The sequence below is a fragment of the Cavia porcellus genome, unplaced genomic scaffold, assembly GCF_034190915.1.
Source record: "Cavia porcellus strain 051 isolate PalLab524CR breed Dunkin Hartley unplaced genomic scaffold, mCavPor4.1 scaffold_7, whole genome shotgun sequence".
Lineage (NCBI taxonomy): Eukaryota > Metazoa > Chordata > Mammalia > Rodentia > Caviidae > Cavia > Cavia porcellus.
The window spans coordinates 36588901-36616402 of NW_026947490.1; the positions used below are offsets into that span (position 1 = coordinate 36588901).

General features: G+C 50.6%; 1 protein-coding gene across 6 annotated transcripts; it reads left to right on the forward strand.

The window, feature by feature from the left end:
• The first annotated feature begins 710 nt into the window (after nt 1-710).
• On the forward strand, nt 711-27502 carry LOC100713701 (NACHT, LRR and PYD domains-containing protein 4-like). Of its 6 annotated transcripts, none has more exons than XR_010048485.1 (11): nt 711-769; nt 7535-7632; nt 8048-8384; nt 9349-10924; nt 12520-12681; nt 13069-13236; nt 18489-18656; nt 20954-21143; nt 23608-23778; nt 24721-24891; nt 26917-27502. XR_010048485.1 is itself a non-coding variant. In XM_063252286.1 (11 exons), the coding sequence occupies exons 3-11, from the start codon at nt 8105-8107 to the stop codon at nt 27008-27010; spliced, it is 2868 nt and encodes a 955-aa protein (XP_063108356.1). In that variant the 5' UTR covers nt 711-769; nt 7535-7632; nt 8048-8104; the 3' UTR covers nt 27011-27502. The 6 variants fall into 6 exon arrangements, 5 of the variants coding, with proteins under 5 accessions (XP_063108356.1, XP_063108357.1, XP_063108359.1 ...); XM_063252286.1 differs by having other exon boundaries at nt 18489-18563; nt 20954-21124; XM_063252285.1 differs by having other exon boundaries at nt 712-769; nt 20954-21124.

The following is a 27502-nucleotide window of genomic DNA, read 5'->3' on the forward strand; positions in this document are numbered from 1 at the left end:
GCCTGCCTCCTGCAGTGCTGGGCACAGAGGGTAAGAGAGGGCCATGCTGGCATTGGGCAGAGTCACCGAGATGTGGAACATGGACCTCAGAACTTCACAAGCTGGGAAAGAAGGGGCCAGGAAGCACCCCAAGAGATGCCCTCAGTACTGAGTGCACCCTCAGCTCAGCACCAGGCTGCAGCCCTGGGCTGGAGCACGGCAGAGCCAGCCCCATGGCACCACAGGTGGCTCAGAGGAGGGGGGACATCATTATCTGAGACGTTTGAATATCTGTGCAAAGTCCTGCCCCACAAACTTATAGAAAAACTGTTAACTTATGACTTAAGCACAACACTCATATAAAGCAGAACCATTCTAACAACACACTGTAACAAAAGATACTTAACACTTGTGAAATCCTGGGCCCATAACACATGCCTTCTGGGAGGCAGAGGCAGGAGGATTGCAAGGTTGAGCCCAGCCCTAGCAACTTAGCAAGACCTTGTTTTAAAATTTAAAAATTTCAAATGAGCAGGGATGTGGCTCACTGAGAAGGCCCTGGGCTCAATCCCTACTAGTACCAAAATAAATAAAAAATAAATAAAATAAATCAATAAATCCTTGGGAATTATTTATTGCTAGAGTTTCTCATTGAGGATTTCTACCTTGCGAAGCCATCTGGGCCAATGGGAAGAGGAACTCACTAGCCAATCAGCTGGCTTCACAGACGATTTCTGCTCCCCGCCAGAGCCACCCGTTATGGACCACTGGGCGCACCTGGACCTGCGCGGTGAGTGGGGGCGGGAGTCTGCGCTTCTCTGCTCCGGGCCTCGGGCCTGGATTTGTGCTGCTGTGGGTCTTCGAGTCCTCCTTCTTGCGTGGCCGCCCTTCTGACCCACCCTGAAAGATTCCGTGGTGTCCCGACCCCAGGCCCTTTGCAGTGCTATTTAACCCTAGCTGGGGGCAAACCACTGCACTTTCCAGAGCTTATCCCCGGCAGGACTGGGCACCGGCTCTGTCCTTCTCCGGATGGGACGCAAACTCCATGACTTCTATCGGTTGGGTTGGAGCCCAGGCGAGGGAAGGGTGGGGGTCTCAAACACCAGAGGACAGGGCAGCTCGGGAATCTCCGGCTGGAGGAGCTCGGAGCACCGGCTGCATTAGATGTGCAGCACCTGTGGCGCAAAGCCTGGCAGAGCTCGAGGCCCCGGGGAGCCAGGTGTGGGAGGGCTGTGTGGGCCCATGGTGGGATCTTCGGGGATGTGATTCGGGGCTGTGACACCCCAAGATTCACCTTCTGCGACGTGGGTGTGTGCAAACAGGATGTCTTTCTGCATCCATCCACGTTGATATTTATCATTTGTTACAGATTCAACTGCATTCCCAGCCCTAAAAATTCAGGGTGAAGTCCAGGTCCTGGCACTGCAGAGAAAAGCTGTAGTTAATTGACTTCATTAAAATGAGGTTCCCGGGTGTGGTGGCTCACGCCTGTAATCCCAGCACTCGGGAGGCTGAGGCAGGAGGATCACTGTGAGTTCAAAACCAGCCTGGGCTACAAAGTGAGCTCAAGGCTAGCCTGAACTGCACAACGAGACCCTGTCTCAAAAAGACAAAAAATAAAAAATGAATAAAATGGGCTGGTCTGATGGCAGTGGGTTATCAGAAGTTATTAACATTAGTGTCACTAAAATTGGTATACCACTCCCCCACTGCTAAATTTGACTGGCTTTAAAAAAAAAAATAAATAAATAAAATGAAGTCTTCCCAGACCAGGCGGGGTCCCCCTAATGACCCATGTCCTTCCAAACTGACCACCTGTTTCAGGCGTGTGGCTGTAAAGTTTTGATGTGACACAAAGACCTTGTGACTACATTTCGTGTCTGTGCATGTCATTTTGCATCTGTTTTCACAGGAGCACAGGGACGTCTGGACTCTCATACAGGGACCTTGGGACTCTCATACTAAACTTGTCATCTTCCCGTATCCACCCTGTGCCCTAAAGAGCTTAAGCCAAGGCCATGGCAGGGTGGGGGGGTTGCATGCTGTGGGCAAATACTTTCTGGTTTCAGTTTAGATAATTGACCAATGAGGATCTTTGAGTCAAAGTCTTTGGGGTGGGAGAGGATTCTTTTCACCTGGAGATATTAGTTTTAGAAGCTTTACCCAAAATGTACAAAGGGAAAGCCATGCTTCCTAAGGGTCTGTGCGTCTCTGGACAGAGTCATTGGTCTGGCTTGAAGGCCACGATGTTGCTGTATGCCAGCTGCCCAGGTGTGTGGTGTGTGACAGTCCCCTCTCTCATGCTGGTGGCCGCTGGGCTTTCTTCCCCTCAAATCCCCTGGGGCTTCTCAAACGGACTCTCTGTCTTTCTAGACACCCCCTGGCTAGGACTCTTGAAGCTCACGGTGTTGTTATTATTTTCTCCTGTTTCTTCTGGTGGATTTGTTAAGCACATACTCTGCTCGGCAGATTTCGAGTTTTCTCTTTCACACCTTAAGCAGAGTGTTCTTGTCTTCCCCCCGGGGGGGGGGGGCTGCACCCCACTCATGTGCATGCTTGATAACAGGAAATATCATTCCATTCGATTTTTTTTTGGTCTTTTTGAGACAGGGTTTCACTATGCAGTTCAGGCTGGCCTTGGGCTCACTTTGTAGCCCAGGCTGGTCTTGTACTTGCAGTGGTGCTCCTGCCTCAGCCTCCCAAGTGCTGGGATTACAGGCGTTCATCACTACTCCCAGTTTTAAATCTTACTTACAGTACTTTATTTCATAATAATTTCCTTGTCAATATTCCTGGGAACATATTTCTCAGTCTTGGCATCTTCAGATCATTTCACCATTGATTTCTGACCTAAACTATGACTATGCTATTTTGCAGGACTTCTGGTACCCGAAACCTGCTGAAACTTACCCAAGGGTCACTGTAGGGCTGATACTTACAAATGATTCAGAAACCTGTTTGTAGCTGAGTGCAGCGATCTGCATACATGTGAAAATCTGTTCTCTTTTAGCTTTTTATGCTTGTTTTAAGTTGTTGGGCTACTTCTGGGAGCAGATTGTTAAAACACCCTGCTATGGTTGTAGCCTTAGTTTTCCTGGTGTTTCTGACAGTGATGCGTTCTCAGGCCATAATATAACTGCTGCTACAAGCATGGTGTTCTCTCTTCCTGGTGACTTGAAAAGCTTCTGATCTTACACTGTCTGCATTTATTCCTGGGTTTGGCTGGCACATGCCCTTCTGGTACTGATATTCATACACTGGCACTTTTGGTCAGAACCCGTGTTTTTTCATAGATCTCATTTTCTGTGCTTTTGGGGAAAAAAAATGTCTCTTCGAAGGATGCGTATTGGTTTCTGCTTTTATCTAATCCGATATGCTCTGTCTCTCCATCCCCTGTCCCTACTTCTGTCCTTTCTTGCTATTTTCTGATTAGTTTTAAACATCCTTTTCCCTTGATGCACTTTGGCGGATAAACCCTCGTGGTGAGGTCAGAGTCTCACCAGTTCTTGGGTTTATCAGAGTTTAATATCAAGGTTTTACTTCCGTCATCTCCCCAACTGGACCCTGAGTATACCTGGTATCCTTTATTCTCAGTACAGTGACAAATTTGAGTTGTTCCATAGCTCATAAGTGTAGTACAGCATCTGTATTAGCTCACGGAGGCTTCTCCAGATTCCTTAGGGGTTGCTTCCTTTCTCTCCAATGGCCACTGCTTAGGATGCGTTATCGCGTACGTCTGCTGCTGGGAGCGTTGTTTACCTGCAAGTGTCTACCATTCCTTCTTGATGGTGGTATGATTCTGGTTGCATATCTGCTGTGGGTTGCTCCTTTCTGTAGCATTGAGAAGGTCGCTGCTATCTGACTACCCTACTCCAGAGCGAAAGGGCTGCCCTCTGCTGCCCTGGACCACCTAACTGCTCCCCAGATCTTTACCTTTCTCATTTAATCCTTGGTTTCTCCACCATGAGTCTAAGTGTGGGTTTGTAATGTACCCCCTGGGCTTCTTGGTTAGTGGACTGGTTTATTTCACCTGGTAATGAAAAGTTTCCAGTTGTCTTTTCCAATGAATACACCCCTTAGCCACAAGGCTACTTCCTGATACGCCCACTGCAAGCTGAGAGCTTCACCGTAGACTGGAAATGCAGTTGATACCCAGGGCTGGGGAACCTCAAGGCTCAGCTCCGTGTATCTGCCAGCTTTCCTTTCTGGGAGCCACCATCCTGACACCCACAGCTTAGGGCAGGAGAGGCTGAAGATGGCTCACTGTCTCACAGGACTCAGTCCATGGTCCACGGGCCCCAAGGCAGCAGCAACATGGCGGAGGGTGTGCCAGAGCCACGCTGTGTAGTTCACAGTGGCTGCAGGCAGAGTGCAAAACTGTGCTGGAGATCAGGGAGCCAGGCTCCAGGCAGACCTCAAGGCTGTGCTACCACGATCATCTGGGCCCCTGGACGTGTGCTTTACTGTCCCTGGGCGGATCCTGAACCCCAGAGAAGTGACCCTCACCTAACTGCCAAACCCAGCCTATCTGAACATGCTCAGAACACTCACAGCCACCCACACTGGGCAGGGGCAGGACCAGTCCACGCAAAGCAACCCCACCATAAGCACCAGCAGCCTCATCCATGTGCCAGAAACTCTGCTAGAAGTGAGCAGCAGGACAGCCTAGTGGGTGCAGTGTCCCACTATCCTGTGGTCACAAACTGACAAGCTGGTGGGCAGGGATATCCATCTGTGTGCTCCCTCCATACCACTGCCTCCTCTCCTCCTGGGCTCCATGAAGGTGTTCAGCTTCTCATCCTCAGTCTCTTCTCCTCTCTTCTGTGCTTTTCATACTTTTCTTCTCTAATTCATCTGAGATGACTTCTGTTCACCTGCCTTCTGGGTCAGCGGTGATCTCTTTCTAATTCTCTGTTGATGCATGGTGGTTTTTTCTGGGGTTGCCACAACCAAGACCCACAAACACAGTGGCCTGGACACAGGGTTTAGGGTCTTATGGCGCTGGAGTCCAGAATCAAGGTGCTGGCAGGGCTGACTGCTTCTGGGGACCTGAGGGGACTCGGGCCTGAGGATCTCCACTGGCATCTGTAGCTTCAGATGTTCTCTGTCTGCCCCCTGTGTCCTTACATCCACCTGCCCTCACTGTGCCACATCCACCTTGGTAATCAGGGCATCCATCATAAGGGATTAGGGGCCCCTGCTACCCCGGTGGGACCTCAGCTTGAGCAAGCCCCTCCCCATAGGCTGTGCTTCCGCACAAGTTCAGTCCTGAGGCTCTAAGTGTGATTTTTGACACGGGGCTTCTACACAAGTAAACACATCTGCTATCAGTAGACTGCATGTGATATCACACTGGAGCTGGGAAAAGCTCTGGTGATCTGGTGGAGGTGGCAGAGAGGTGTTGAGGGGCACAGGGGAGGATTTGTAGCACCGCTGGTGGCATCTGTGCCCTTGCTCTCAGAGGTGTCCTGCTCTGACCTCAATCTCTTCTTGCCTCTGTCTTCACATCCAGAAAATCCTGACTCCTTCCTAGGTCTGGAAGTTTCGGAATAAAGCATGGCCAGTGTTCTCCTCCTAAATCATGCTCTGAATTATCGGCTCCCAAGCTGCAGCGTGTGCCAGGATGGACTGGGGGGTTTCCCAGATGGACAGCATGGGTAGTGGTACCAGTTGATAGCATGGGGGAGCCATGGCTGCAGAGCAGGATCCTGGGTCAGGGGGAGCAAGCAGGTCCCAGTGACTGGGACTCAGCATCTCACTGAGCAGGTTTTCAAATGCTGTTGGGAGAGGCCCCCCAGGCAGAAGCTACAGGGGACGGTTTTGGTAATTGTGTTCCTGTTCTGCAGAGAGCGTAATAACTTCCCTACTATTTAGGTCTTTGAGTGTATTGATTTATTTTTAATTTTTTCCAAAACCGGGTGTGTGACACACGCCTGTAATCCCAGCACTTGGGAGGCTGAGGCAGGAGAATCGTTGCAAGTTCAAGACCAGCCTGGGCTACCAAGGGAGCCCAAGGCCAGCCTGAACTGCACAGTGAGACAAAGACCATGTCTCAAAAGACAAAGAAGGGGCTGGGGATTTAGCTCAGTGGTGTAAGCGCCTGCCTGGCAAGCATGAAGTCATGAGTTCAATTCCCGGTACCAAAAAGTAAATAAATAAACAAGTGGGTACCTCTAGTCCTAATTTAAAAAAGAAAAAAAAAAAGCAAATTATCCTTTAAAAAAAAAGACAAAGAAAAAAAATCCAGATCACTTAGTCTCTGTTATTGGGGGAAATTTCCCCAAATGATCACCTGTGAATGAGATTTTATTTTATTCTTAGTTTGAAGTTTTGTTTGGTTTCCCACCATGTTCTGTCATCATCCCACTGATATTAGTGCAGCACTGACACTGACACTAGCTGTGTTGTGTGAGGACACAGAAGGAGGTCTCCCTCTATTGCCTTTTGGCTTTGTGTTCAGATGTGCTTTTCGTGGCTTGGGACAGGGTCAGTGGTCGTGAGTCTTCCATGTGAACTGGAGAAGAAGGGTCTCTTGGTGTCCTCTTCAGGATTCTGTGAAAATCCCCAGGGCAGTGCCCGCGGGCATGTACACCTGTGTGTGTGTGTGTGTGTGTGTGTGTGTGTGTGTGTGTGTGTGTGTATTGCCCTTCATTTGAATTTTCTTAGGAACTGCGTTAGACGCAGGGAAGTTCCAGGGCAGCATGGAGTGTGTCTGTGCCGTGCTGTGCGCTCTGCTCAGCGCTATCCCTGACTAGGATACGCTGCCCCGCTGGCCACCTGCTGCTGGAGGACTCTTGTGAACCTTGGGCTGGGTGCTGGGTGTTGGGTGCTGCTGGGTGTGTGGATTCCTGGAGGTCAGGCTGCCATCACAAAGTAAGCAGCACACACTCAACCATGCACATAAATATATTTTTGTCTTTTTGAGACAGGGTCTCACTATGCAGTTCAGGCTGGCCTTGAGCTTACTTGGTAACCCAGGCTGGTCTCAAACTTGCAAAAATCCTCCTGCCTCAGCCTCCCGAGTGCTGGGATTCCCAGAGTGCCCTGCCACACTCGGCTCATTTATTTTTGCGTAGTTGCAGAGGCCGGGAATCCATCTATCCTCTCCCGTGGCGATGACTGCTCACATCGCGGCCACACTGAGCGGGGATCTCCACGGTTTTGCACCCTGGTTGGCAGTGGATGGGTACCATCTCAGGCCCCCTCGCTCTGTTCAGAGGTGTGCGGCGGGTCCTGGACCCTTTGATGAATGACCTCCAACCGCTAACTGTTTGTGATTTGGCATCTGTGGTCTCCTCCGAGGCAGTGGCTGAGATTTCACATCCACCTCCCCTGGCTGCCCATCTTGCTGGCCGATGGGAGGTGATCTCCAAGACTAGGGTAATTCATTTTCCCTGCACGTGGACTTCTGCTGGTGCTGGCACCATTTGTTAGAAAATACGATTCTTATCCATTACGTTGACTTATTCGAAGAAATATAGCTTCTGTTCTTTGCTGAGGAAAATGAGATTTCCCGCTTCTTGTAGTTAACTCTATTTTCACTTCTGTATTACAGACGTGCCAGGGCTGGGTATATAGCTCAGCGGTGCATCCGGTCTGGCAAGCGTGAGGTCCTGAGTTCGAGTTCTGATACTAAAAAGACAAGACATCCAGGTGAATCCAGGAGTCCCCTGTCTTCTTTCCCCATCTGTTTTTCCCCAGGACAGGTCCTGCTCGCTTATCATGCCTTTGCCTGAAAGCTGGATTCCTTAATCCGTAACAGGCAGCTGGGCATAGCTGACTGCCTATGGCTTGTTGAACCCAGCACTGGACACTACAGCCTCATCGGGAGCGCTTCTGGGCCCTAACCTGGGGAGTTTCTGCTCTCTTTTCCCCGGACTCATCAGATTTGGGTTTGACATTATTCTCTGGGGGATGGAATCTCCCTCACGCAGGTTTTTCAGGTGCCTCGGCCTTCATGAGCATCCCCGTGAGAAAGGAGAGGTTAAACTCCCCACCCTCACCTTGCCGGCACCCTGTCACCAGTGGGGTGACCTCTTGGTAACTCTGCGCCCTGGCTTCTCTGCAGGCTCCTTGTCGATCCTGTGGTCATCCCTCTATAGGGTGACCTCTCTGCCTGGACGAGATGGCATCGCCTTTCTTTGCCGACTTTGGCCTCATGTGGTACCTGCAGGAGCTCAAGAAGAAGGAATTCATGAGGTTCAAGGAGCTGTTCAAGCAGGAGACCTCACAGCTCGGCCTCAGGCAGATCCCCTGGGCTGAGGTGAAGAGGGCGTCACGGGAAGAGCTGGCCAGCCTGCTGCTTGAGCACTATGAGGAGCAGCAGGCCTGGGATGTGACCTTTAGGGTCTTCCAGAGGATGGACAGGCAGGACCTCTGCGAGAGGGCCACAAGGGAGAGCACTGGTGCGTGGGGATGTGGGAGAGGGGACACAGCTGCATGTGGCGAGGCTAGGGTCAATGTGGCAGAAGCCACCAAGCCATCTACCGTGGGGGCAGGAGGTGCCATGGGGAAGCCAAGGGAGGGACAGTGTTATGCAGTCCTGGTGGCCTGCGGTACAACGGGGAGGGACTGTCCCTCCACCCTCAGTCATTTTATATCAGGCTAAGATCTGGCATGGCAGCCAGGGCCAGTGGCCCCTGCTGTAGACCACCGTGACCTCGGGATCTGTAGCACAATTGCATAGGTCCTCCAACAGTCGTGAGATGTGGTGCTGAACATTTCCTGGGCAGGGTCACTTGTGCATGCATTGCATATTTGAAAAGCAGATGCTTATGACAAGAAGCTGAGACCCAAAGGCACCACAACCACACGAGTTGTGTGGAATTTACCCTGCTTAGAGGCAGGACTTACCTTGCACATTTGAGATCTCAAGGGCAGATGAGGCGACGGCTCTCATGAACGACCGACCAGGAGGTCCTTCATCCAGGTGTGGCGCTCTCGGTCCAGGCTGCTCGAAATTCGCCACGTGCCCCAGCTCTCACCCTCAGCCTTTAGGGTTCAGACGTTCCCCATCCCCCCTGCTTTCTCCAGCTGCATGCAGTGGTCCTTATGCTGCATCTCACCTGGCTCTCCTGTTCTCTTCTGTATTTCCTTCCCCTGTGTCTCTGTGCTGTCTTCTGGGCACTTACTTCTGAGTTTTCTCCGCCCACTCTCCTGCCCAGCTGTGTCCAGCAGTGCCCCTCAGTCACTCTGTGCAGCTCTGCCATGATGAAGGAGGGCAGCTGAACACAGCGCCCCCTCGAGGTGGCCAGGGTGTGAAGGGACCCTGGGGAGATGCACCCGAAGGTGGAGAGGTAGGGCCCGCGCAGACACGCCTGAGAATCTAACTCTGATCTGTCTCTGTCCTTCTCGTGCTCACTGGCCCAGGTCATTCCAAGATGTATCAGGCTCATGTGCGGGAGAAATTCTGCAGTATCTTGGTCAAGGAAGCCATCCCCGCAATCCACAAAAGCTATGATGAGAATATCATCCAGGACGAGCTCCAATATGTGGAATCCCTCTTCACCCCCAAGACACCCGGGAAGGTGGTCCACACTGTACTCCTGAGAGGAAAACAAGGATCTGGGAAGACCCATCTCCTGACCAAGCTCATGCTGGCCTGGTCCAGGGGCCACCTCTATCTGGACAGGTTCTTTTACATCTTCTACTTTTGCTGCCAGGAACTGAAGCACCTGCCAGTGACGAGCTTGGCGGAGCTGATCTCCAGCACCTGGCCCGATGCCTCGGCCCCTGTGAGCCAGATCCTGGCGCACCCTGAGAAGATCCTGTTCCTGGTGGATGGCTTGGAGCAGCTGGGGTGTGACCTGAGCGAGCCCGAGAGTGAGCTGTGCCAGGGCTGGGGGGAGGCACGGCCGCCGCGGCTGCTGCTGAGCAGTTTGCTGAAGAGGAAGATGGTGCCAGAGTGCTGCCTGCTCATCACGGTGACCATGGAGTTTGGGCTGGAGCTGGAGGCCCGGCTGGCCGACCCCGAGGTCAGGATGCTCATGGGCTTCGGTAACAGAGACATCCAGGAATGCCTCTACCGTGTGTTTCAAGACTTGCAGCAGGCCACGGAGGCCTTCTGCATCATACAGCAGAATGCACAGATCCTGGAGCTGTGCCGGCTGCCCGTGCCCTGCTGGCTGGTCAGCACCGTCCTGAAGCTCGAGATGGACCGAGGTGCAGACATGGCGCATGCCTGCTCGCGGTCCACCCCCCTGTACGCCTCCTTCCTCTTCCACCTCTTCACGCCCAGGATGCCCGAGGGCCCCAGCTGGCAGGGCCAGGCCCAGCTGCACAGCCTGTGCTCCCTGGCTGTCCAGGGCATGTGGGCCAACTGCATGGTGTTTGGGGAGCAGGACCTCAGGAGGAACGGAATCGCAGACTCCGACCTCCCTGCCTTGCTGGAGCTCAGGATCCTGCTGCGGTGTCGAGGGCCCGAGCCCCGCTACAAGTTCCTGCACTCGTCCATCCAGGAGTTCTGCGCTGCCCTCTTCTACTTGCTCAAGAGCCCTGGCCACCACCCGCACCCAGCCGTGGCGGGTACACAAGACCTCCTGCTGACCTTCCTGGACAAGTCCAGGACACACTGGGTGTTTCTGGGGTGTTTCCTGTTCGGTCTCTTGCATGAAAGGGAGAGGCAGAGGCTGGACACATTTTTTGGCTTCCAGCTGTCCAATGAGGTAAAACAGCAGCTGTATCAGTGCCTGAAAGTCCTGGGGCAGACCAAAGACCTACACAAGAAGGTCCACCTGTTGGCCTTGTTCTATTGTCTGTTCGAGATGCAGGATGAGGCCTTCGTCAGGCAGGCCATGGCCCTGCTGCAGGAGCTCACCTTCCCCATCTCCAGCAGGACCGACCTTGAGGTTTCTGCCCACTGCCTAAAGCACTGCTCCAACCTGAGGCAGCTCAGCCTTTCCATGAAGCTCGTCCTCACGAGAGGCGAGAAAGGGCAGGGCTCCGAGTGAGTACACCAGTGGGGACCTCCTCCTCCTGCTGCTCCTCCTGCTCCTGCTCCAGCTCCTCCTCCTGCTCCTCCTCCTCCAGATCCTCCTCCAGCTCTTCCTCCTCCAGCTCCTGCTCCAGCTCGGCTTCCTCCTGCTCCTTCAACTCCTCCTCCAGCTCCTCTCCTGCTCTTCCTCCTCCTGCTCCTCCTCCTTCTCCTCTGGCGCCTCCTCCTCCTGCTCCTCCTCTTCCTTCTCCTCCAGCTCTTCCTTCTCCTCCTCCTCCAGCTCCTCCTCCTGCTCCTCCTCCTCCTGATCCTTCTCCTCCAGCTCCTCTCCTGCTCCTCCTCCTTCTCCTCCAGCGCCTCCTCCTCCTGCTCCTCCTCTTCCTTCTCCTCCAGCACCTCCTCCTCCTGCTCCTCCTCTTCCTTCTCCTCCAGCTCTTCCTTCTTCTCCTCCTCCAGCTCCTCCTCCTGCTCCTCCTCCTCCTGATCCTCCTCCTCCAGCTCCTGTTCCTCCTCTTCCTTATCCTCCAGCTTCTCCACCTTCTGCTCCCCGTCCTCCTCTTTCACCTTCTCCTGGTCCTTCTCCCCTGTCATCTTCTCCTTATTTTGTAGTAGAAAATTAAACCCAAAGCCTTTTAAAATATACTTTTATTTTTTTACTTTCAAAATTTGAGAATTAGATCTCTCTGTTTCCCAGGCTGGGCTCAAAATTGTGATCCTCCTGTCTTAGCCTGCCAGAGTTCTGGGCCCACTGTGGCCCATCAGGATGCCTGCTCTGGGACTTTCTTTTCCCTGTGTTCCAGGATCTGCCCACTGGCTCTGGTGTTGCTGAGGGTGGGGTAGCACCTGGTCATGCTCAGCACCTTCCCTGTCCTGGGCAGCAGGCAAAGGCCTACATTGATTCTGCTCTGAAGTTACGTAATTTTGTTCTGTAAACTTTCACTCTTTGAAGGCTTCGTATTTATGGGGTCAGTGTCCGGAGTTGCTCTATGAGAACAGTACCTAACTAGGCTGAGGGGCCACGACCTTGTCCCTGTGACCTTTGCCATGGGCCTCATCTTTCTTAGCCACACAGCGGTGAGGCTCACCTTGTGAGGACCCGGCCAGCCGAGCCTGCACCACTGTGGCTCTGAGCTCTCTGAGGGTCTGCCTGAGGCACCGTGGCTGGTGTTTCTGTCCTCCCCTGTGCCCACCTCAGACTCTGTCTTGACCCACCAGCTGAAGTATCCCTTGCTCTAAACCTTCCCGAGGTACAGTCCATCACAGTCACAGGCAGAGAGGTCAAGGAGGGCGCCCGAGGTTACAGAGCGGGAGGGGTGAGTGCAAATCCTGAAGCTTTGCCCGGACCTTGGGTCCACAGCATGGGCTCTGCTGTCCGTGGGGCAGTGGCCTGACTGAGGCCCAGATGGTGGCCCAGCGGCCTCCTGCTGGGGGCACTTCAGAAAGCCTGGATGCCTCCCTGGCCTCCCCCTGCCGAGTGTCCAAGCACTTGGTGACGCCAGGGCCAGCTGTGGATGTGGCTGGGGAGACCCCTGGATTCCCGGGACTTGCCTGACAGAGCCCATGGGGCGCAGACACTGCGCCGAGTTCCCTGTTTTCTTCCCACACAGGTCAGACTCTGACCTCCTGCACTGGTACCAGGTGTGCTCTGTGCTCACCACCAATGGGCACCTCCATACACTGCGGGTGAAAGACAGCACCCTCAGCGAGCCTGCCTTCGCTGTGCTGTTTAACCAGTTGAGCCAGCCCAATTGCATCCTGGAGAATCTCTTGTAAGTTGGAAGTCAGGTCGCCCAACCTGAGCATGCCATGACATTCCTACCCAGCTCTGGTCCCAGCCAGCTGCAAGTTATGTATGGACTTCCGGCCCTGAGCAGAGCTCCTCCCATGGCAGGGGTGTGTGGTGTCCATCCCAGGCATGGTAAGGGCGCTGAGCGGCACCCGGGGTTCTGACTCCCAGCTGCCAGTGGCTTCCTCTGGTTGTGACAACCAAGGTTGCACCTGGAAGCCACCTGGTGAGGAGCCCCTGCACTCCCAGCCGGGCTGTGAGATCAGAGTGCACTGACCACTGGATTGGAGGAGGTGATCAAAGGCGGGTCCCGGGCCACACTTCCAGGCCTTTGCTGATGAAACCTGCTCACATTCTCCCTGGTTTTCAGGATGACAAATGTGAACTTCCACTGTGAGAGCTGGCGTCTCTTCGAGGTGCTCATGCATAACCCGAACCTGAAGCACCTGAACCTCTCCAACACCAGGCTGGGCCACGAGGACGTGAAGTGGCTGAGGGACATGCTGAACCACCCTACCTGCCATGTGAACAAGCTGGTGTGAGTCTCCAGGCGCCACGTCCTGTGGGCCACAGGGGTTTGTGTGTGTGCTTTTCTGACCTCACGGGAGACTGGGCACTCAAGACAGAAAGTCCTTTCTGAACCAGCCCAGCCACCTCGGCAAACCATCCGGCTCCATGCAACAGGTGCCTCACCCAGCAATCCCACCCTAGGATGCAAGCTCAAAAGAGCTGTGGAAAGGCAGGTGCTAATGTGATCAGGGCAGGCCCGGAACACCTAAGGAGTGGATGGTCCTCCCCCACATAGGCCGAGTCAGATGAGGAATGTGGTGAGGTCATGTTCCCCAGGATGGTGCTCTGAACCACAGGGGGACCTGGATGCATCTTGGTGGTGGCGGTGGAAGTGATATCAGATGCCTTCATCAGCACCAGGTCCATGCTGGGCAAGACCACGGCATAGTTAACAGTGGCTTCACAGAGACACCATACACATGACACACAACTTATGTTGCTGGAGTATAAAATTCAGTGGAATTAGCGTGTGTTCAGGAGACACCAGGAACCATCCTGCATCCCGCTGTGGGGGGTCTGAGCCTGCGCGGGGAGAAGTCCCGCCCATGAGCATGAGCCCCCCCATCCGGGAAACTTCTCAGGGCACTGCTCCCTGTGAATTTCCCCATCCTGCGCAACGCAGGAATCATGCAATATGCAGTCTGTATGAAAGGCTTGCTTTCCCTTAGCAAGGGTTCCTGCAAATTGCACATGGGTCACTAGTGCCCTTCGTTCTGTGGCTGAATAATTTCCTCTTAACGTTTAACTTTGCTGGTGCCTGTTTGCAGGACACAGTTTATGTGCATGTCAGGGAGTGGGCATACATGCAGAGCACACCTTGATTCTTCTGAGGCCCCTTTCTCCTCCTAAGGAGGGACCCCCTTTCTCCATTTTCCTACAGATACCTCAAATTTATCCATATTTATAGCTTAGTAGTAGTCTATCATGTCTAACACCACAGTTTCTTTAGCCATCTGAGTGTCCATGGACCTGCGCACTGCTCTCAGGGCTTAGCTGTCAAGAACTATGCTGCCATACACACAGCTGTGCCTGCCTCACTGTAATGCAATGTATTAGTTCATCTGGGAAGTCACCTAAGGTGGGAAGAGCTGGGTTCAGTGGTTTGTTTTGTTAGTTCTTTGAGAAATTTCCTGATTTCCATAATCGCGTACTAGTTTCCATTCTGACCAACAATATTGAAGGGTCTCTTGTTCACTGCAGCCTCACCAACACTTGTTATTATTTGATTTCTTAAAGACTGCCATCTTTCCTGGCATAAGACAGAATTGTGGGATTGTTTTAACTGGCAAAATTGTTTGCCCACTCTGTGGGTTATTTGTTTCCTTTGCTGAGCAGAAGCAGTTTAATTTGTTGTAGTCCCAGTTGTCAATTCTTGGTTTCACTTTTTATGTGCAATTAGAGTCTTCTTCAGATGTCCTTGCCTACACCTATGACCTCGAGAGTTTTACCTGTCTTATCTTCCAATAGGTTGTTTCCATTTGAATGGTTAAATCTTTGACCCACTCTGATTTTTGTTTAGTACCTGGTGAAGAATGTAATTCCTGCCCCAGTCTTCTGGGCACAGATGGCCAATTTTCCCAGTGTCATTGCTGAACAATCTTTCCTCCAGTGTATGTTTTTGACTTCTTTGTCAGAGATGAAATTGCTGAATGAGTCTTGGGACGCTTCTGCATCCTCTGTCCTGTTCCACTGATCCTCATGTCTGTTTTTGTTCCAGTGCCTTGCCATTTTTAGCACTGTTGCTTTGTAGTATAGTTTGAAGTCAGGTATTATGATGCCTCCTGCTTTGCTCCTGTTACCTAGCCTTGATTTTGCTATTTTGGGTCCCTTCTGGTTCCATAGGAATGTTAAGATTGTTTTCTCTAGTTCTGTGGAGAATATGTTGGTTTTTTGTTGTTGTTGTTGTTTGAGACAGGGTCTCTCTATGCAGTTCAGGCTGGCCTTGAGCTCACTTTGTATCCTAGGCTGATCTCAAACTCATAACAATCCTCCTGCGTCAGCCTCCCAAGTCCTGGAATTACAGATGTGTGCCAGCATGCCCATCTCCTTCCTGTTGGTATTTTGATTGGCATTGCATTCAATCTGCAAATCAGTTTTGGGATTATGACCATTTTGACAATACTGGTTCTGCCTATCAAACAGGAAACACCTATTTTCTCATATCTTCTTTAATCTCCTTTTTCAGAGTGCTGTAGTTCTCACCATGGAGGTCTTTCACTTCTTTGTTTAGGTATTTAATTCCTAGGTATTCTAACTTTTCTTTATGTATTGTACATTGTATTGTTTTCTTAACTTTTTCTTAGGGAGTTTATGATTACTGTATACAAATGCTATTTTATGTGTTGATTTCATATCTTTCTGTATTGCTGCGTTTGTTTATTCTAAGGGTTCTTGGTGGAATTCTTTGGGTCTTCTATGCAGAGTATCATGTGTTATCTGCAAAGTGATAATTTGAACACTTCCTTTCCTAGACCTCACCCTGCTATTTCTTTCTCTTCCCCAGTTGCTCTGGCTAATATTGACACAGTGTAGTGGTGGTGGGCTTTCTTGTGTCATTCCTGATTTTAGAGGAAAGCTTTTATTTTTCCCCATTTAATGTGACATTGGCCATTGGTTTGTCACGAATGACTTTTATCAGATCTAAGTAATGTCCTGCTATCATTGTTTCCTTCAGGGTTCTATCATGAGAAGGTGTTGGATCGGGTCACAAGGCTTTTCTATACCTATTGATATGGTCATGTGGTTTGGGTCCTTGCTTCTGTTCCTGTGATAAGTTACATTTATTGATTTGTGTACATCAATCATCCTTGCATCCCCGGATGAAACCTGCTTGGTCATAATGGATGATCCTGCTGATGACATGTTGAATTTTATTTGCCAGCATGGTATTGAAGATTTGTGCTTAATGTTCATTAAGCAGATTGGCCTGTAGTTTTCTTTATGGATTGGCTCTTTGTCTGGTTTGGAGGTGGAGTGACGCTGGCTTCCAGAAATGAGTTTGGAAGTGGTCCTTCTCTCTTGGTTTTACTGAAGGGATTGAGGTGTAATGGGGATATAAAGGCTTAAAGATTTTATAGAATTCAGCAGGGAATTCTTCAGGTCCTGGGCTTTTTAAAATTTTTAGTTGTTAGGCTTTTTTTATTACTGCCTCTATTTTTTGTTTGTTTTTGGGTTGTTCAAAGTTTTTACGTCTTCTTGGTTTCATCTTGAAAATGAGTGTATCGAATCACCCTTGCAATATTTCTTTAATATTTTCCAACTATTCTTTGAACAAACCAGCTATTTGATTTTTTATTTCCTGGCATCATTTTTCTTTTTAGTTTTGATTTCATTAATCCCTACTCTGGCCATGTGATTTCCACCCTTCATTTCAGCATGGGCTTGGATTGAGTCTCTCAAGGTTCCTCATTAATTTATGCATTTGGGCTCCCTTTGGCTTCCCCCCACATGAGCACTGATTCCCCTGAGCTCCCCAGTTGGACTCCTTGCTTTGCACCTCATTGCTTGTGTTGTGTTGTGTGTGTCTCATCAGCTGAGTTCAAAAATGGTTTGGTTTTTTTGCTATGACATATTTGGTGCTCAGGCGTGCATTATTAAATTCCCAGCTATTTCTAAGTTTTTTGTGGTTTCCTTTATGATTACTAACTTCATCGCACAATGTCTGATTGTAAATGTGACATGATTTCAATTCTTTTCTATGTATATAAGCGGGAGATGTGGACCAATATGCAGTCTACTTAGCAGGAAGATACAGGTGCTTCTGAGGAAAATGTGCGCTGTTTTGTAGTAGGTATAATACTCTAGATATCTGCTGAGTCCATTTGTTCGAAGGTGTGTGATATTTGGTGATTTGTCTAATGGATGTGTCTCTTTGTGAAAGTGGTGTGTTGAGATCATCCTCTGTAACCATGTTAGTGTTTGTTTGATCTTTTATGTCTATCAGTATGTTTTAAGAAGGTAGGTGCCCTAGGACTCAGCACGTATATATTTACAAATGTTGTCTTTTTTATTGGATTATTCTCTCACCCAGTACCTAATGACTGTCTTTATCTCTTCTGAGCAGTTTTACTTTGTCCAAGAGTAAAATTGTTGCCCTTTCTTGTTTACTGGGTCCTGGTCCATGGAACCTTACTTTATACCTTTTGATTTTTAGTCTAAACTCACCTAGTTTTGGATTAGATGAGTTTCTTGAATTGGCAGACTGTTGCATTCTATGTTCTGAACCAGTCTGTCAGTCTCTGACTTTAAATCAGAGAACTGAAGCCATTAATGTTGAGAGTTAATACTGAAAACTGTTATTACTGCACTGTTTTTCTGTTAGTGACTCCTCTGTTTTTCTTTTTGCTTGTTTTTTCTGTAGTTGCCTTGCTTGATACATATTTACATCTGGATTTTTGGCTTTGTTGGCTTCAGCTTTTCTGCCTAGGATATTTTCTGGAGAGTATTTCTGCCTTGAGTATTTTCTGGAGAGCTGGTTTCACGTTTATAAATCTTGTGAGCTGCTTTTTTTTTTTTTTTTCATGGAATGTCCTTATTTCTCCATCTGTTTTGAAAGAAAATTTTGTTGACATGTTAATGTGACATGGAATTTATTTGCTTTTAGGCTTGAAACATTTCACCCCAAACTCTTTTGACCTTTAAAGTTTGTGTTGAGAAGCCTGTTGTGATTCTAATGGATTTATCTTTCTATGTGAATTTTTTGTTTTTCTCTTACAGCCTTTAAAGCTGTGTTTTCTTGACATTTTAATTGTAAGTTGTCATGGACATTTCTTTTTCATCATGGTTGGTTGGTGTTCTCTAAGCCTCACTTCCTGTGTGCCAAATTCTTTCTTCATGCTTGGGAAGTTGTCCATTATTATTTCTATAAGCAAAATTTTTACTCTTATCTTCTAGTTTCTAACTCCAGCTAGCCTTAGGTTGATTTTCTTATCGTCCTCTAACAGCTACTGTGTGGATTTTTCTTGTATGTTTTAGATTCAAGTTTGGTGATACACGAGACGTACAATTTGGCATCTTTTTACTCACAATTTATTTTTTGTTTTGTTTTTGTGCTCGTGGTAGAATATGTAAGAAAACTGTCTTAGTTACTTTTCTTGTTGCTGAGATAAAATACCCAATATCCAAAGTTTAAAAAAAGTAGGGGAAGGGTTATTTAGGTCAGCAAGAGGACTGCGTCGCAGGAACAGAAGCCACCGGAGTGTCACCTGTCTCCCTTTGCAGGCTGGTTAACTGCAAGCTGAAGGCTGACGAGTGCAGGGTCTTTGCCTCTATCCTAATGGACAACAGGAAGATCAGGTACCTGAATCTGGCCTCCAATCACCTGGGCAAGGGCGTGCGAGCCCTGTGCAAGGCTCTCTGCCACCCTGACTCTACCCTGAATCTCCTGGGGTAAGTGACCGGGAGGCTGCCCTGGGGTGAGACTGCCGGGTGGCAGCGTGAGCCTGGGCCTGGGCTCCCTCCTGCTCTGTCTAACACCAGCACCGAGGAAGAGGTAGAAAAGCTAAGATGGGGAGACCCGGGCTCCTGCATGGTTCACGCTTGCTTGACATCCTCTTCAGTGGTTCTTTGGCCTCTGCCAGCTCTGTGTACTGCTCTGTACACAGGAGAGGGAAGGACACACGCCTGTCCTACACACTGTGTGGTGCACGCACAGCAGGGCCCCTGTGGACTACACCAACCATGGTCAGGAACATTCTGGGTAAAAATTGTGCTGCATATCCAGACTTCTTTCCTTGTCTTTATTTCCTGCGTGGTGGTTATTTCCACAGCATGTACAGCACTGTATGCACGAGCCACCATACACCTCAAGTGTGTGTGCAGGGGATGTGCGTGGGTGCCGTGCAAACCCCTCACTATGTCTCATAGAGGATCTGGCATCCACAGGGGTCCTGAAACTGCCCCTCCCCAGATGCCAAGGGACGACTTGTGGCTTTCTCAGGTCTCTGATAAAACAGAAGCTTGGCAACTTGTACCACCTGGGCCGATGACACTTATCGGCCTCTCATGTGGGGAGTAGGCTTTCAGAGGGTGCTCAGGACAGTCACAGAGTGAGCTGTCCCCGGGCTGCGTGACCCTGTTTACTGTGGAGTGTGGGGCAGATAAGTGGGCTGACCTCAGAAAAGCAGAATACACAGAACCCAGAGGAGGAAAACAGAGGAGCCATTGGTTACTCAGCTCCAATACGTAACACACATAGTTTTTTACGTACGTGTGTCCATGTGATGTGAAAATGTCAGAAGAGATTGCACAAATCAACAGAGAGGTAACAGCCTAGAGTACAAAAACATCTCAGTGTAAAAATACAGTTACAGCTGGATAACTGGGAAGTAGTTAAGTGGTAACTGTTAACATCTAGGAGGTCTTTCCAATATAAGCTAAACCTTGTAGAACAATTGTTTTAATTTCAATTTTAGATCTATAGCAATACACTCTGAGTAAAACAACTCAAAAAGTGGAAGTATATAATATACCTTATCTCAGCATTTCTTTGACTCCTATTATTTAAGTGTACAACAGTTTCTTTGCAAATTAACTTTCTTTTTGTCTTTTTGAGTCAGAGTCTTGCTATGCAGTTCAGGCTGGTCTTGAACTCACAGCAATTCTCCTGCCTCAGCCTCCCTAGAACTGGGCTTACAGTCTTGTGCCACTGCTCCCGGCACAAATTAACTTTTAATTCTCAATGTTTTCCAGCAGCTGGTAAAAAAAGACATTGTTTTAAGGTAGCGAAATATTTAACGCATAGAAAATGCTATAGAGTGTGTATTAAGTACAATCCATGATGACAATTTAGATACCACTACCATGAAATCATTTTATTGAATGCCAATGTACAATTGAAAAAATAGAGCGTGTGTTAAATCTAGACTTGCAAATGTGATTTTTAGCAGGAGGAAACAGGATTTAATACTGTGAGCTCCTTGATGGCTTAGTTTTACACAAGTTCCGGTTCTCACCAGTGAGAACACCCAGCTGCCCAGGTTCATGGAGGGCAGTGGAGGTGGCCAGGGCAGTGTGAAGACCCAGAGTTCCCAGGCCCCACCCCAAAGCAGCTGCTCCTCCATCCCTGGCTGTCAGGGGGCCACATCTGGACTAGGATTCCCTATGGCCAGGAGTCTCAGTTTGCAGTAGACATTGGAGATGGGGGTTTTGCGTAAAATTTTACTCTTGTCTAAATGTTGACAATTTTTTAGAATGTAAAATGCCAGAAAACCTAAATATCTCGAGGTCATACATAGATCCCATATCCCTGGGGTGCAATCTCTTTATACTTTTCTGTACCTCATGAATGTCCCAAAGTGGACTGCATCCTTTTTAGGAAGCCATGAATCTAGGGTGATTTTGCAAGAATAACAGAATTAAAGAATTCAAGGGTTTTGCAAGACACTTCTCCAACCCAGCAAGCGACAGCCTCGGGGAGCTGAGAGCCCATGTTGTCCATGAGTGGCATTAGAACTGGAATTTAAGTGTTCTCAGCGGTGTTTGCTGTGCGGTTTCACACCGCGGTCTTTCTTATGAGTTGCTTCATGGGTCTTGTTTTCTAATCCCTCTTTCATGTAAGAAGGGAGATGTTTTCAGGTAAGCCACAAGCCCTGGTCTGTCTTGCAGGTCCTGGGTGTCGGGTAACGAAGCTCCCCTGTAACGTGACCTCCCTGCCGCAGCACCTCTCTCCCCTGTTTGTCCTGCAGACTGGCCTTCTGCTCCCTGAGTAACTGGTGCTGGGATTACCTCGCCGAAGTTCTCCTGACCAACAGAACCCTGAAGGTCCTGGACCTCAGCCTAAACATCATGAGGGATGAGGGGCTGAATGTGCTCTGTGAGGCCCTGCGATTCCCGTCCTGCAGCCTGGAGGTGCTGTGGTGGGTCCTTTGGATCGATGTAGGTGACCATGCCTTCTCCTCCAGTGGGCTGTGGCGTCTGTGGCTGAGGCAGAGGGGTTGAAAGCACCCAGCTCGGTCCCCGGGTCTCGGGATGGTGGCTGTGTTCTTCCCCACCCTTAGGGTTTCTTTAGGTTCCATCTGCAGCACTGGCTTGGTGGTCGTGAGTTTCCTTGGTTTGTGTGGATTTCACTTGTCCTTGGATTCTGAACAACAGCCACGTGTGGTCTGGAAACCTGGGTTAGAATTGTTTTCTTTTGGGATTAGGGATACATCATTCCCAGTCCTGGTGCGCTTTTAAGTTTTTGTTGAGAATTCTGCTGTTGTTCGGATGGGTCTGCCCTTGTAAGCTACTTGGCATTTCTGACAGCTTCCAACCTTCCTTATTCAGAATCAGGCTGTTTCCCTTCAGGTCAAGGCTCTGTGGGGTTCTAGATGCCTCCTTTCCGTGGAGGTCCTTCTCTTCCCCAGGTCTAGGGGATTTCCACTGCTGCAATGAGCAGCTTTCTGTGCCATTAGGCTGTATTTCCTCTCCCTCCTTGAGGCTGGGAGCATGAATCCGGGGGCTCTCAGATGGTTTGTGTGTAGCTTGCTGTCCAGCTCCACTGAGAGCTCGGTTGAGTTTTTCTTTAACTAACAGGGTTTCCATCTCCAGGCTTTTCCGCTTAGTTTTTTTGTTTTTTTTTTTTTTGTTTTGTTTTTTGTCTTTTTCGTTTTTATCAGTACCAGGGATCGAACTCACGACCGCACACTTGCAAGGCAGGCGCTTATGCCACTGAGCTAAATCCACAGCCCCTCAACTTGGTTTATTTTCAGAACCTCTATCTCTTTCCCAGCCTGCTCTGTCTTCCTTAATTTAGTCAGCTACTTCTGTGCATCTCCCCAGTCTCACTGGGCATTGTAACTATCAGCTTTTCATCCTTCTCCTGGGATCTCACCCATCTGGTACCCCAGGTTTCTGTTTTTAGAGAGTCGTGAATCCTTGGAGCGTCTTGCTGCCTTACTTTCTCATGATTCTTGTGTTGTCTTGAGGCTGGCGGGCCAGCAGGTAAGGACGTCTCCCGCAGGGCGTGCAGGTCACTTCAGCCAGTGGCTCTCTCCTTGTGATTCCCTGGGCCAGAGGTGACTCCCTAGGACAGAGCCCTCTCAGCTGTTTCTGCCAGTGAGGTTTGGTCTACAAATTGCTTTGGGAGAGAAGAAACCTACCAAAGACAGGAGCCAAAAAGCAAACCACACATAGACTAGTGCAAAGCTGAGAACTTTTAAGAGATCTCCACTGTTTAAAGAACTCAGAAAAGACAAGGAGTATACTAATACACAATAGGTAAGAAGAAAATAAACAGTAACAATATTCTGCTTAATAATTTTCTGTATTAATGCTAATTTTATATTAATGCTAGTTTATATTTCTATTTTAGCATTAGCAATATTTATACTAATTTTATATATTAATACTAGTTTTATACAAAAAAGGGAGAAAGGAAGACAGAGATGAAGAAAATATAAGAAGAGTAAAGGAAGATAAGAAGGGAAAATAAACGGGAAGTGAGAGAAGAGCTAAGGAGCTGACCAAATCTCAGTAATGAGCTAACAGTAAAACAGGCTTAGATCATCCTGTAAAACAACCACTGATATAAAAAGACAAAATAGCACAGAATGTATAGAGCCAAGGCAGAAGCTCCTACATGTGCACACACAATCAAACCAAGCTAAAAACCAACCAACAAATACAAAACAAATCCAGGATAGATCCCATTGTGGAGCTATTTGTAGTGAGGAACAGGGTGGGAAATCCTCCCCATCTGGTGGGAAAAGCTCTCCATGGTGTCCACAGCTGAGCTCCCTGTACTGGCCAGTGATGGTCACAGGCAAGTGCTGAGGTTTGTTCCACACCTGTGTCTCAGTAGTTTGTGTTGTCTCATTTTGTTTGCACCTGGGCACGAACATACCTGCCGTGGAGGCCTCTCCACAGTGGGCCCTGCTTCAAGGTCCCCATCCCAGTTCCTGCTCTTGGAGCTATGCCTGCAGGTGTCTGCATGCAGTGTGGGTTCCCAGTGTCACTGAGCAAGGTATAGGCACTGCACATGCAGGTCCTGTGCTGTCCTTCATGGTATATACCCCAGAGGGGCGGTTGGGGCACAACCTCAGGTCTGCTGTGATCGGGAGCCTCTGAGACCCCCAGATACTGGGAGGGGTGCTGGTCCTGCTCCTCCAGTGAGTCTCAGCCTCAGGTTCCTGTCCTGTGGTTACATAGCCAGCACCTTCCAGGCCTCCTCTCTCGAGCCTAGTGCTCCAGGCTCCCACCTGGGCCACAGCCTCCTCACTCTCACTCTGGCTCATGGCTTCAGTGGTGATCAGGGCCAGGGTGATGACAGCTCCTCCCTGGTGATACTGCGGTCCCTGGCTGTACGCCACGCCATGCCACACTGCTTCTGCAGCTCCTTGTACCTTTGCTGCCTCTGCAGTTTGATGCAATGTTCCATCACGGAGGAGGGCTGCAGAGACCTGGCCGCCGCCCTCACCACCAATGGGAACCTGAGAAACCTGCAGCTCAGCGGCAACCTCTTGAAGGACACAGGCGTGAAGCTGCTCTGTGGGGCTCTGGCACAGCCCAGCTGCCACATGGAGTACCTGGGGTGGGTCCCGCGACTGTGGCTGGGTCTGCCCAGTGGCCAACTGTGGGGGACAGGTGCTCCCCTGTGTGCATGAGCCTGAGAGCTGGGTTCCCTTGGCATCTGGCCTCAGCTGACCTCGCTGCTGGAGTGAGGCTGGCCGGCTGTCAGCTGGGGACCCTAGGGGTGATAGGACTGGCAGTCACCTACCTGCAAGACTGGGCTTCTGTTAAGTAGTGCTGGAGATGGAGCCCAGCACCTTCACACTGAGTGGCATTGCATTCCCAGCCCTTTTAACAGGGTCTTATGGGGCCGGGACATAGCTCAGTGGCACAGGCGCCTGTCTGGCAAGTGCACAGTTATAAGTTCGATTCCTGGTATAAAAACAAAAACAAAAACCCAGTCTTATGAAGTTGCTACACAGCCCATGCTGGGCTCAAATCTGTGATGTTCCTGCCTCAGCCTCCCACGGCACTAGGATTTCAGGCAGGGACCATCAGAAGCCTGGCAGGGCTTGGGCTCTGAGCCCAGCAGCCACACTCACTGACTTCAGCTGCAGTGCAAAGCTCAGAGTCCAGAGTGTGGTGCTGTAGAACTCTGATGTCTGACTTCTCTTATGAGGCCCAGGTCTGAGGCTGATTCCAGGCCCCCTTGGGGCCTGTGTTTGCCTGTCCCTCCCCTCCCTCGTCTCCAGTGGCTGAATCTCCCCTCTCAGAAGCTCAATCACACAGCCTCATGTTCACCTTTCACTCTGTGCCTCTGTAAAGACTCTGGTGTCCAGCACAGCCCCATTCGGAGGCCCCAGGGCAGGGTTTCCCCATGGGAACTGCACCCCAAGTTTCCATCAGGTGCAGCTCAGGAAGCCAGGAAGTGCACTCAGAACTCTCAGCCCAAGACGAGAGGGAGAGGCGAGGTGGGGGGAGGGGAAGGGGGCTCCCCTCACACCTCCTCCATCTTCCCTTGCAGGCTGGAGGACTGCGGCCTAACGGGAGCCTGCTGCGGTGACCTGGCCACCGTGCTCACCAGCAGCAGGACCTTGATCCTACTGAACCTGATTGACAACCGCCTGGGCCACCACGGGGTGGTGCTGCTGTGTGAGGGTCTCAGGCACCCCGACTGCAACCTGCATTTGCTGGGGTGAGCTGGCACGGTCCCCTTCTGCGAGGAGGGCCTGGCCAGGATGGCTCCTGCTGTGTGCAGCCATCTTGGTGCCTTTGTTGTTTTTCTTTTTTAGCCTTTTCTGCGTTAGCCCCTGTCTGTGGTGCACAGTGACCACTTCCCTGTGGGGTGGACTCCTCTCACAGCCTGTCTCTTCCGCTTCCCCACCCTCCCCCCATTTCATCCTCTCCCTGTTTGCAGAGGCTCTGATGCCCCATCTGAGCTGTTGGAGGAGAAAGAGGTGGATTACCAAGCCCTCACTCTGCCACTACTGGCAAGTGGTACTTGGGACCATTGCAGTGCACATGCCAGCACACAGCTACGTTTTCACACATGCACTGTGGCACACGGCCCCAGTACCCAGTACCCCATCAAGCCCAGTACTGAGAAAGCCACGCGTGCCTCTATACTTACCACCCCGAGGGCCTGGGGCCTGGTGCTGGGTGCTGGGTGCTGGGTGCTGGGTGCTGGGTGCTGGGTCCTGGGTCCTGGGTCCTGGGTCCTGGGTCCTGGGTGTTAGGTGACTCTGTGTGGGAGTGGAGGTGGGGGTCCCAAGCTGTCTCCAAACAGCCACGACTCTCTGCTGGGCCTGGCAGGACCATTGAGCTGTGTGATCTGTGGTCAGGATATTTGACTTGGGCTGCAGGGTAGTCAGGTGCAGCCCCATCCACCACAAACTGAGGAGCAGCTGCATTTGTGATAGACATTACATTTGTACTTGCACAGATAAACATGTCGTAGTTGCACTTGTATTACACATAGTTACACTACTGCAGTGTGCACAATCATAGTGACACCTAGGAATGCTAGAAGTGTCATGTGAACGGGGTCACGCCCTTAGCTGGGGTCTTTCCCATTCACTTTCCTCGTTCCCCCAATGGACACCAGGTCCCTGTGGTGGCAGGCACAGAGCCTGGCTCCTTGAAAGGGGCCACATCAGGTATTGGGTTTACAGCTCCAGAGTTCCCCTCTGTCCCCTGGGTAGAGACGTCTCCCTCCAGAAGTGCTGGCTGCCAGGCTCTGTCTCTGCCCCATTCTGACATTTGCCAAGGCCTTAGAGGCAGCTGGCTGTCACCCCTTTGGGTCACAGCATCCATGCCTGCTCCTGCTCTGCCCTGGCAATGGCACCCGGGTGGGGCTGTGCTCTCCCACTGCCCGTCCTCCCTCTGGAGCAGGGTGCTCCAGGAAGCACTCGTCAGCTAAGGGACAAGAATGACCATGACGATGACAGAGGCATAGCCCTGTATCCCCTCACAGCCTCCTGGAGGCCGACAGAGGCTTCCAGATGCCTGCTGGGTGCTAGGAGCTCAGATCCCACCCCCGGGCGGGGAGGGGGGGGTAAGTGGGAGCCGTAAGTGAGCAGAGCCCAGAGAGAGACAGGGTGCACGAGTCTGCTAGAGAACGGACACCTGGTTCTCATCCCCTGCGCAGCCCTGGGCCTGGCCCCTGGCAGGAGTGCTGTCTCTCTCGGCTTGGTGACCCGAGTGTCCTCGGCTCAGGTCACTCAGGGCCGTCACAGCATCCTGGAGGCCACAGGCAGGGACAGGAATGAGCGGCACCTTCTCTGTAAATGCGAAGCTCATGCCAGCCCCTCCTTGCCCATCGCTCACATCTTGTCTCTGTGCTCTGTCACCAGCTCTGGGCATTCGCCTGTCCAGTGACATCAGAGCAGCTCCCTAGGGGTCAGGGACATCCATGTGCCACTCTTCCTCACCCCGATAGTGACGTCCAGTTGGTGGTTTGAAGTCACCGCGGTTGGGTTTGAGAATTTGTGCCACAGAAACAAACGTGGTGACAAGTCCGGGTGCTGGTGGCGGTGGCGATGGTGGTCGTCATCATTTGGAGTGGGATGGGTGCTGAACATTCATCAAAGTCCCTGCAGATCTAGGTTCTCCTGTTGTCCCTTGGCGGGATACCGACTCATAGGCGTGTCCTGGGCAGAAAGAGATGATGGACAGAGTGAAGCAAAGCGTCCATTAATTGGCATCTCTTGTCTTTTGCCAGACTGCGGAGAACTATGTTCCGGCCAGAGACCCAGGCACTTCTGCTGGACGAGGAAGAGAGGAATCCCAACCTGATCATCACGGATGACTGGTGACACAGACATGAGGACACAGCAGGATAGGGGTCAGGCTACGAGCACCTGGATGCTCATGGGGACTCTGAGGGACAGTTCATGTGGATGCCTGCATGAACACCTGAGAAGTCACCTGTGTGGACACCTGAGGGGCAATCTTCATGGACACCTGTAAGGTCCACTGTGTGGAAACCTGGGTAGACACCTAAGGGACAACCTGCATGGACACCTGTGAGGTCACCTGTATGGACACCTGCATAGACATCTGAAGGATGACCTGCATGGACACCTGTGTGGATACCTGCAGAGGGTGCTGCCTGGCATCTGTCTGTGCCTGGGGACTGAGAATCACTGACAATGGCTCTGCCTACCCGGGTCACATGAGCTTCGTGGCACAGACGTGGTTTTTAATTTGCTCTATGGTCTCGGCTGAGCCACCGCAAGAGCTCCATGATGAAATTTGTATCCTATCTACAATAGCCTTTTAAATTCCTAATAAAGTCCTATTTCTTA

Bases quoted from the DNA above. Each gene is read 5' to 3' on its own strand.
- LOC100713701 (XM_063252285.1), top strand. From the start codon at position 8,105: ATGGCATCGCCTTTCTTTGCCGACTTTGGCCTCATGTGGTACCTGCAG. The intron at 12,682-13,068 runs GTAAGTTGGAAG...CCTGGTTTTCAG, and splicing joins TGCATCCTGGAGAATCTCTT to GATGACAAATGTGAACTTCC. The intron at 23,779-24,720 runs GTGGGTCCCGCG...CTTCCCTTGCAG, and splicing joins TGCCACATGGAGTACCTGGG to GCTGGAGGACTGCGGCCTAA.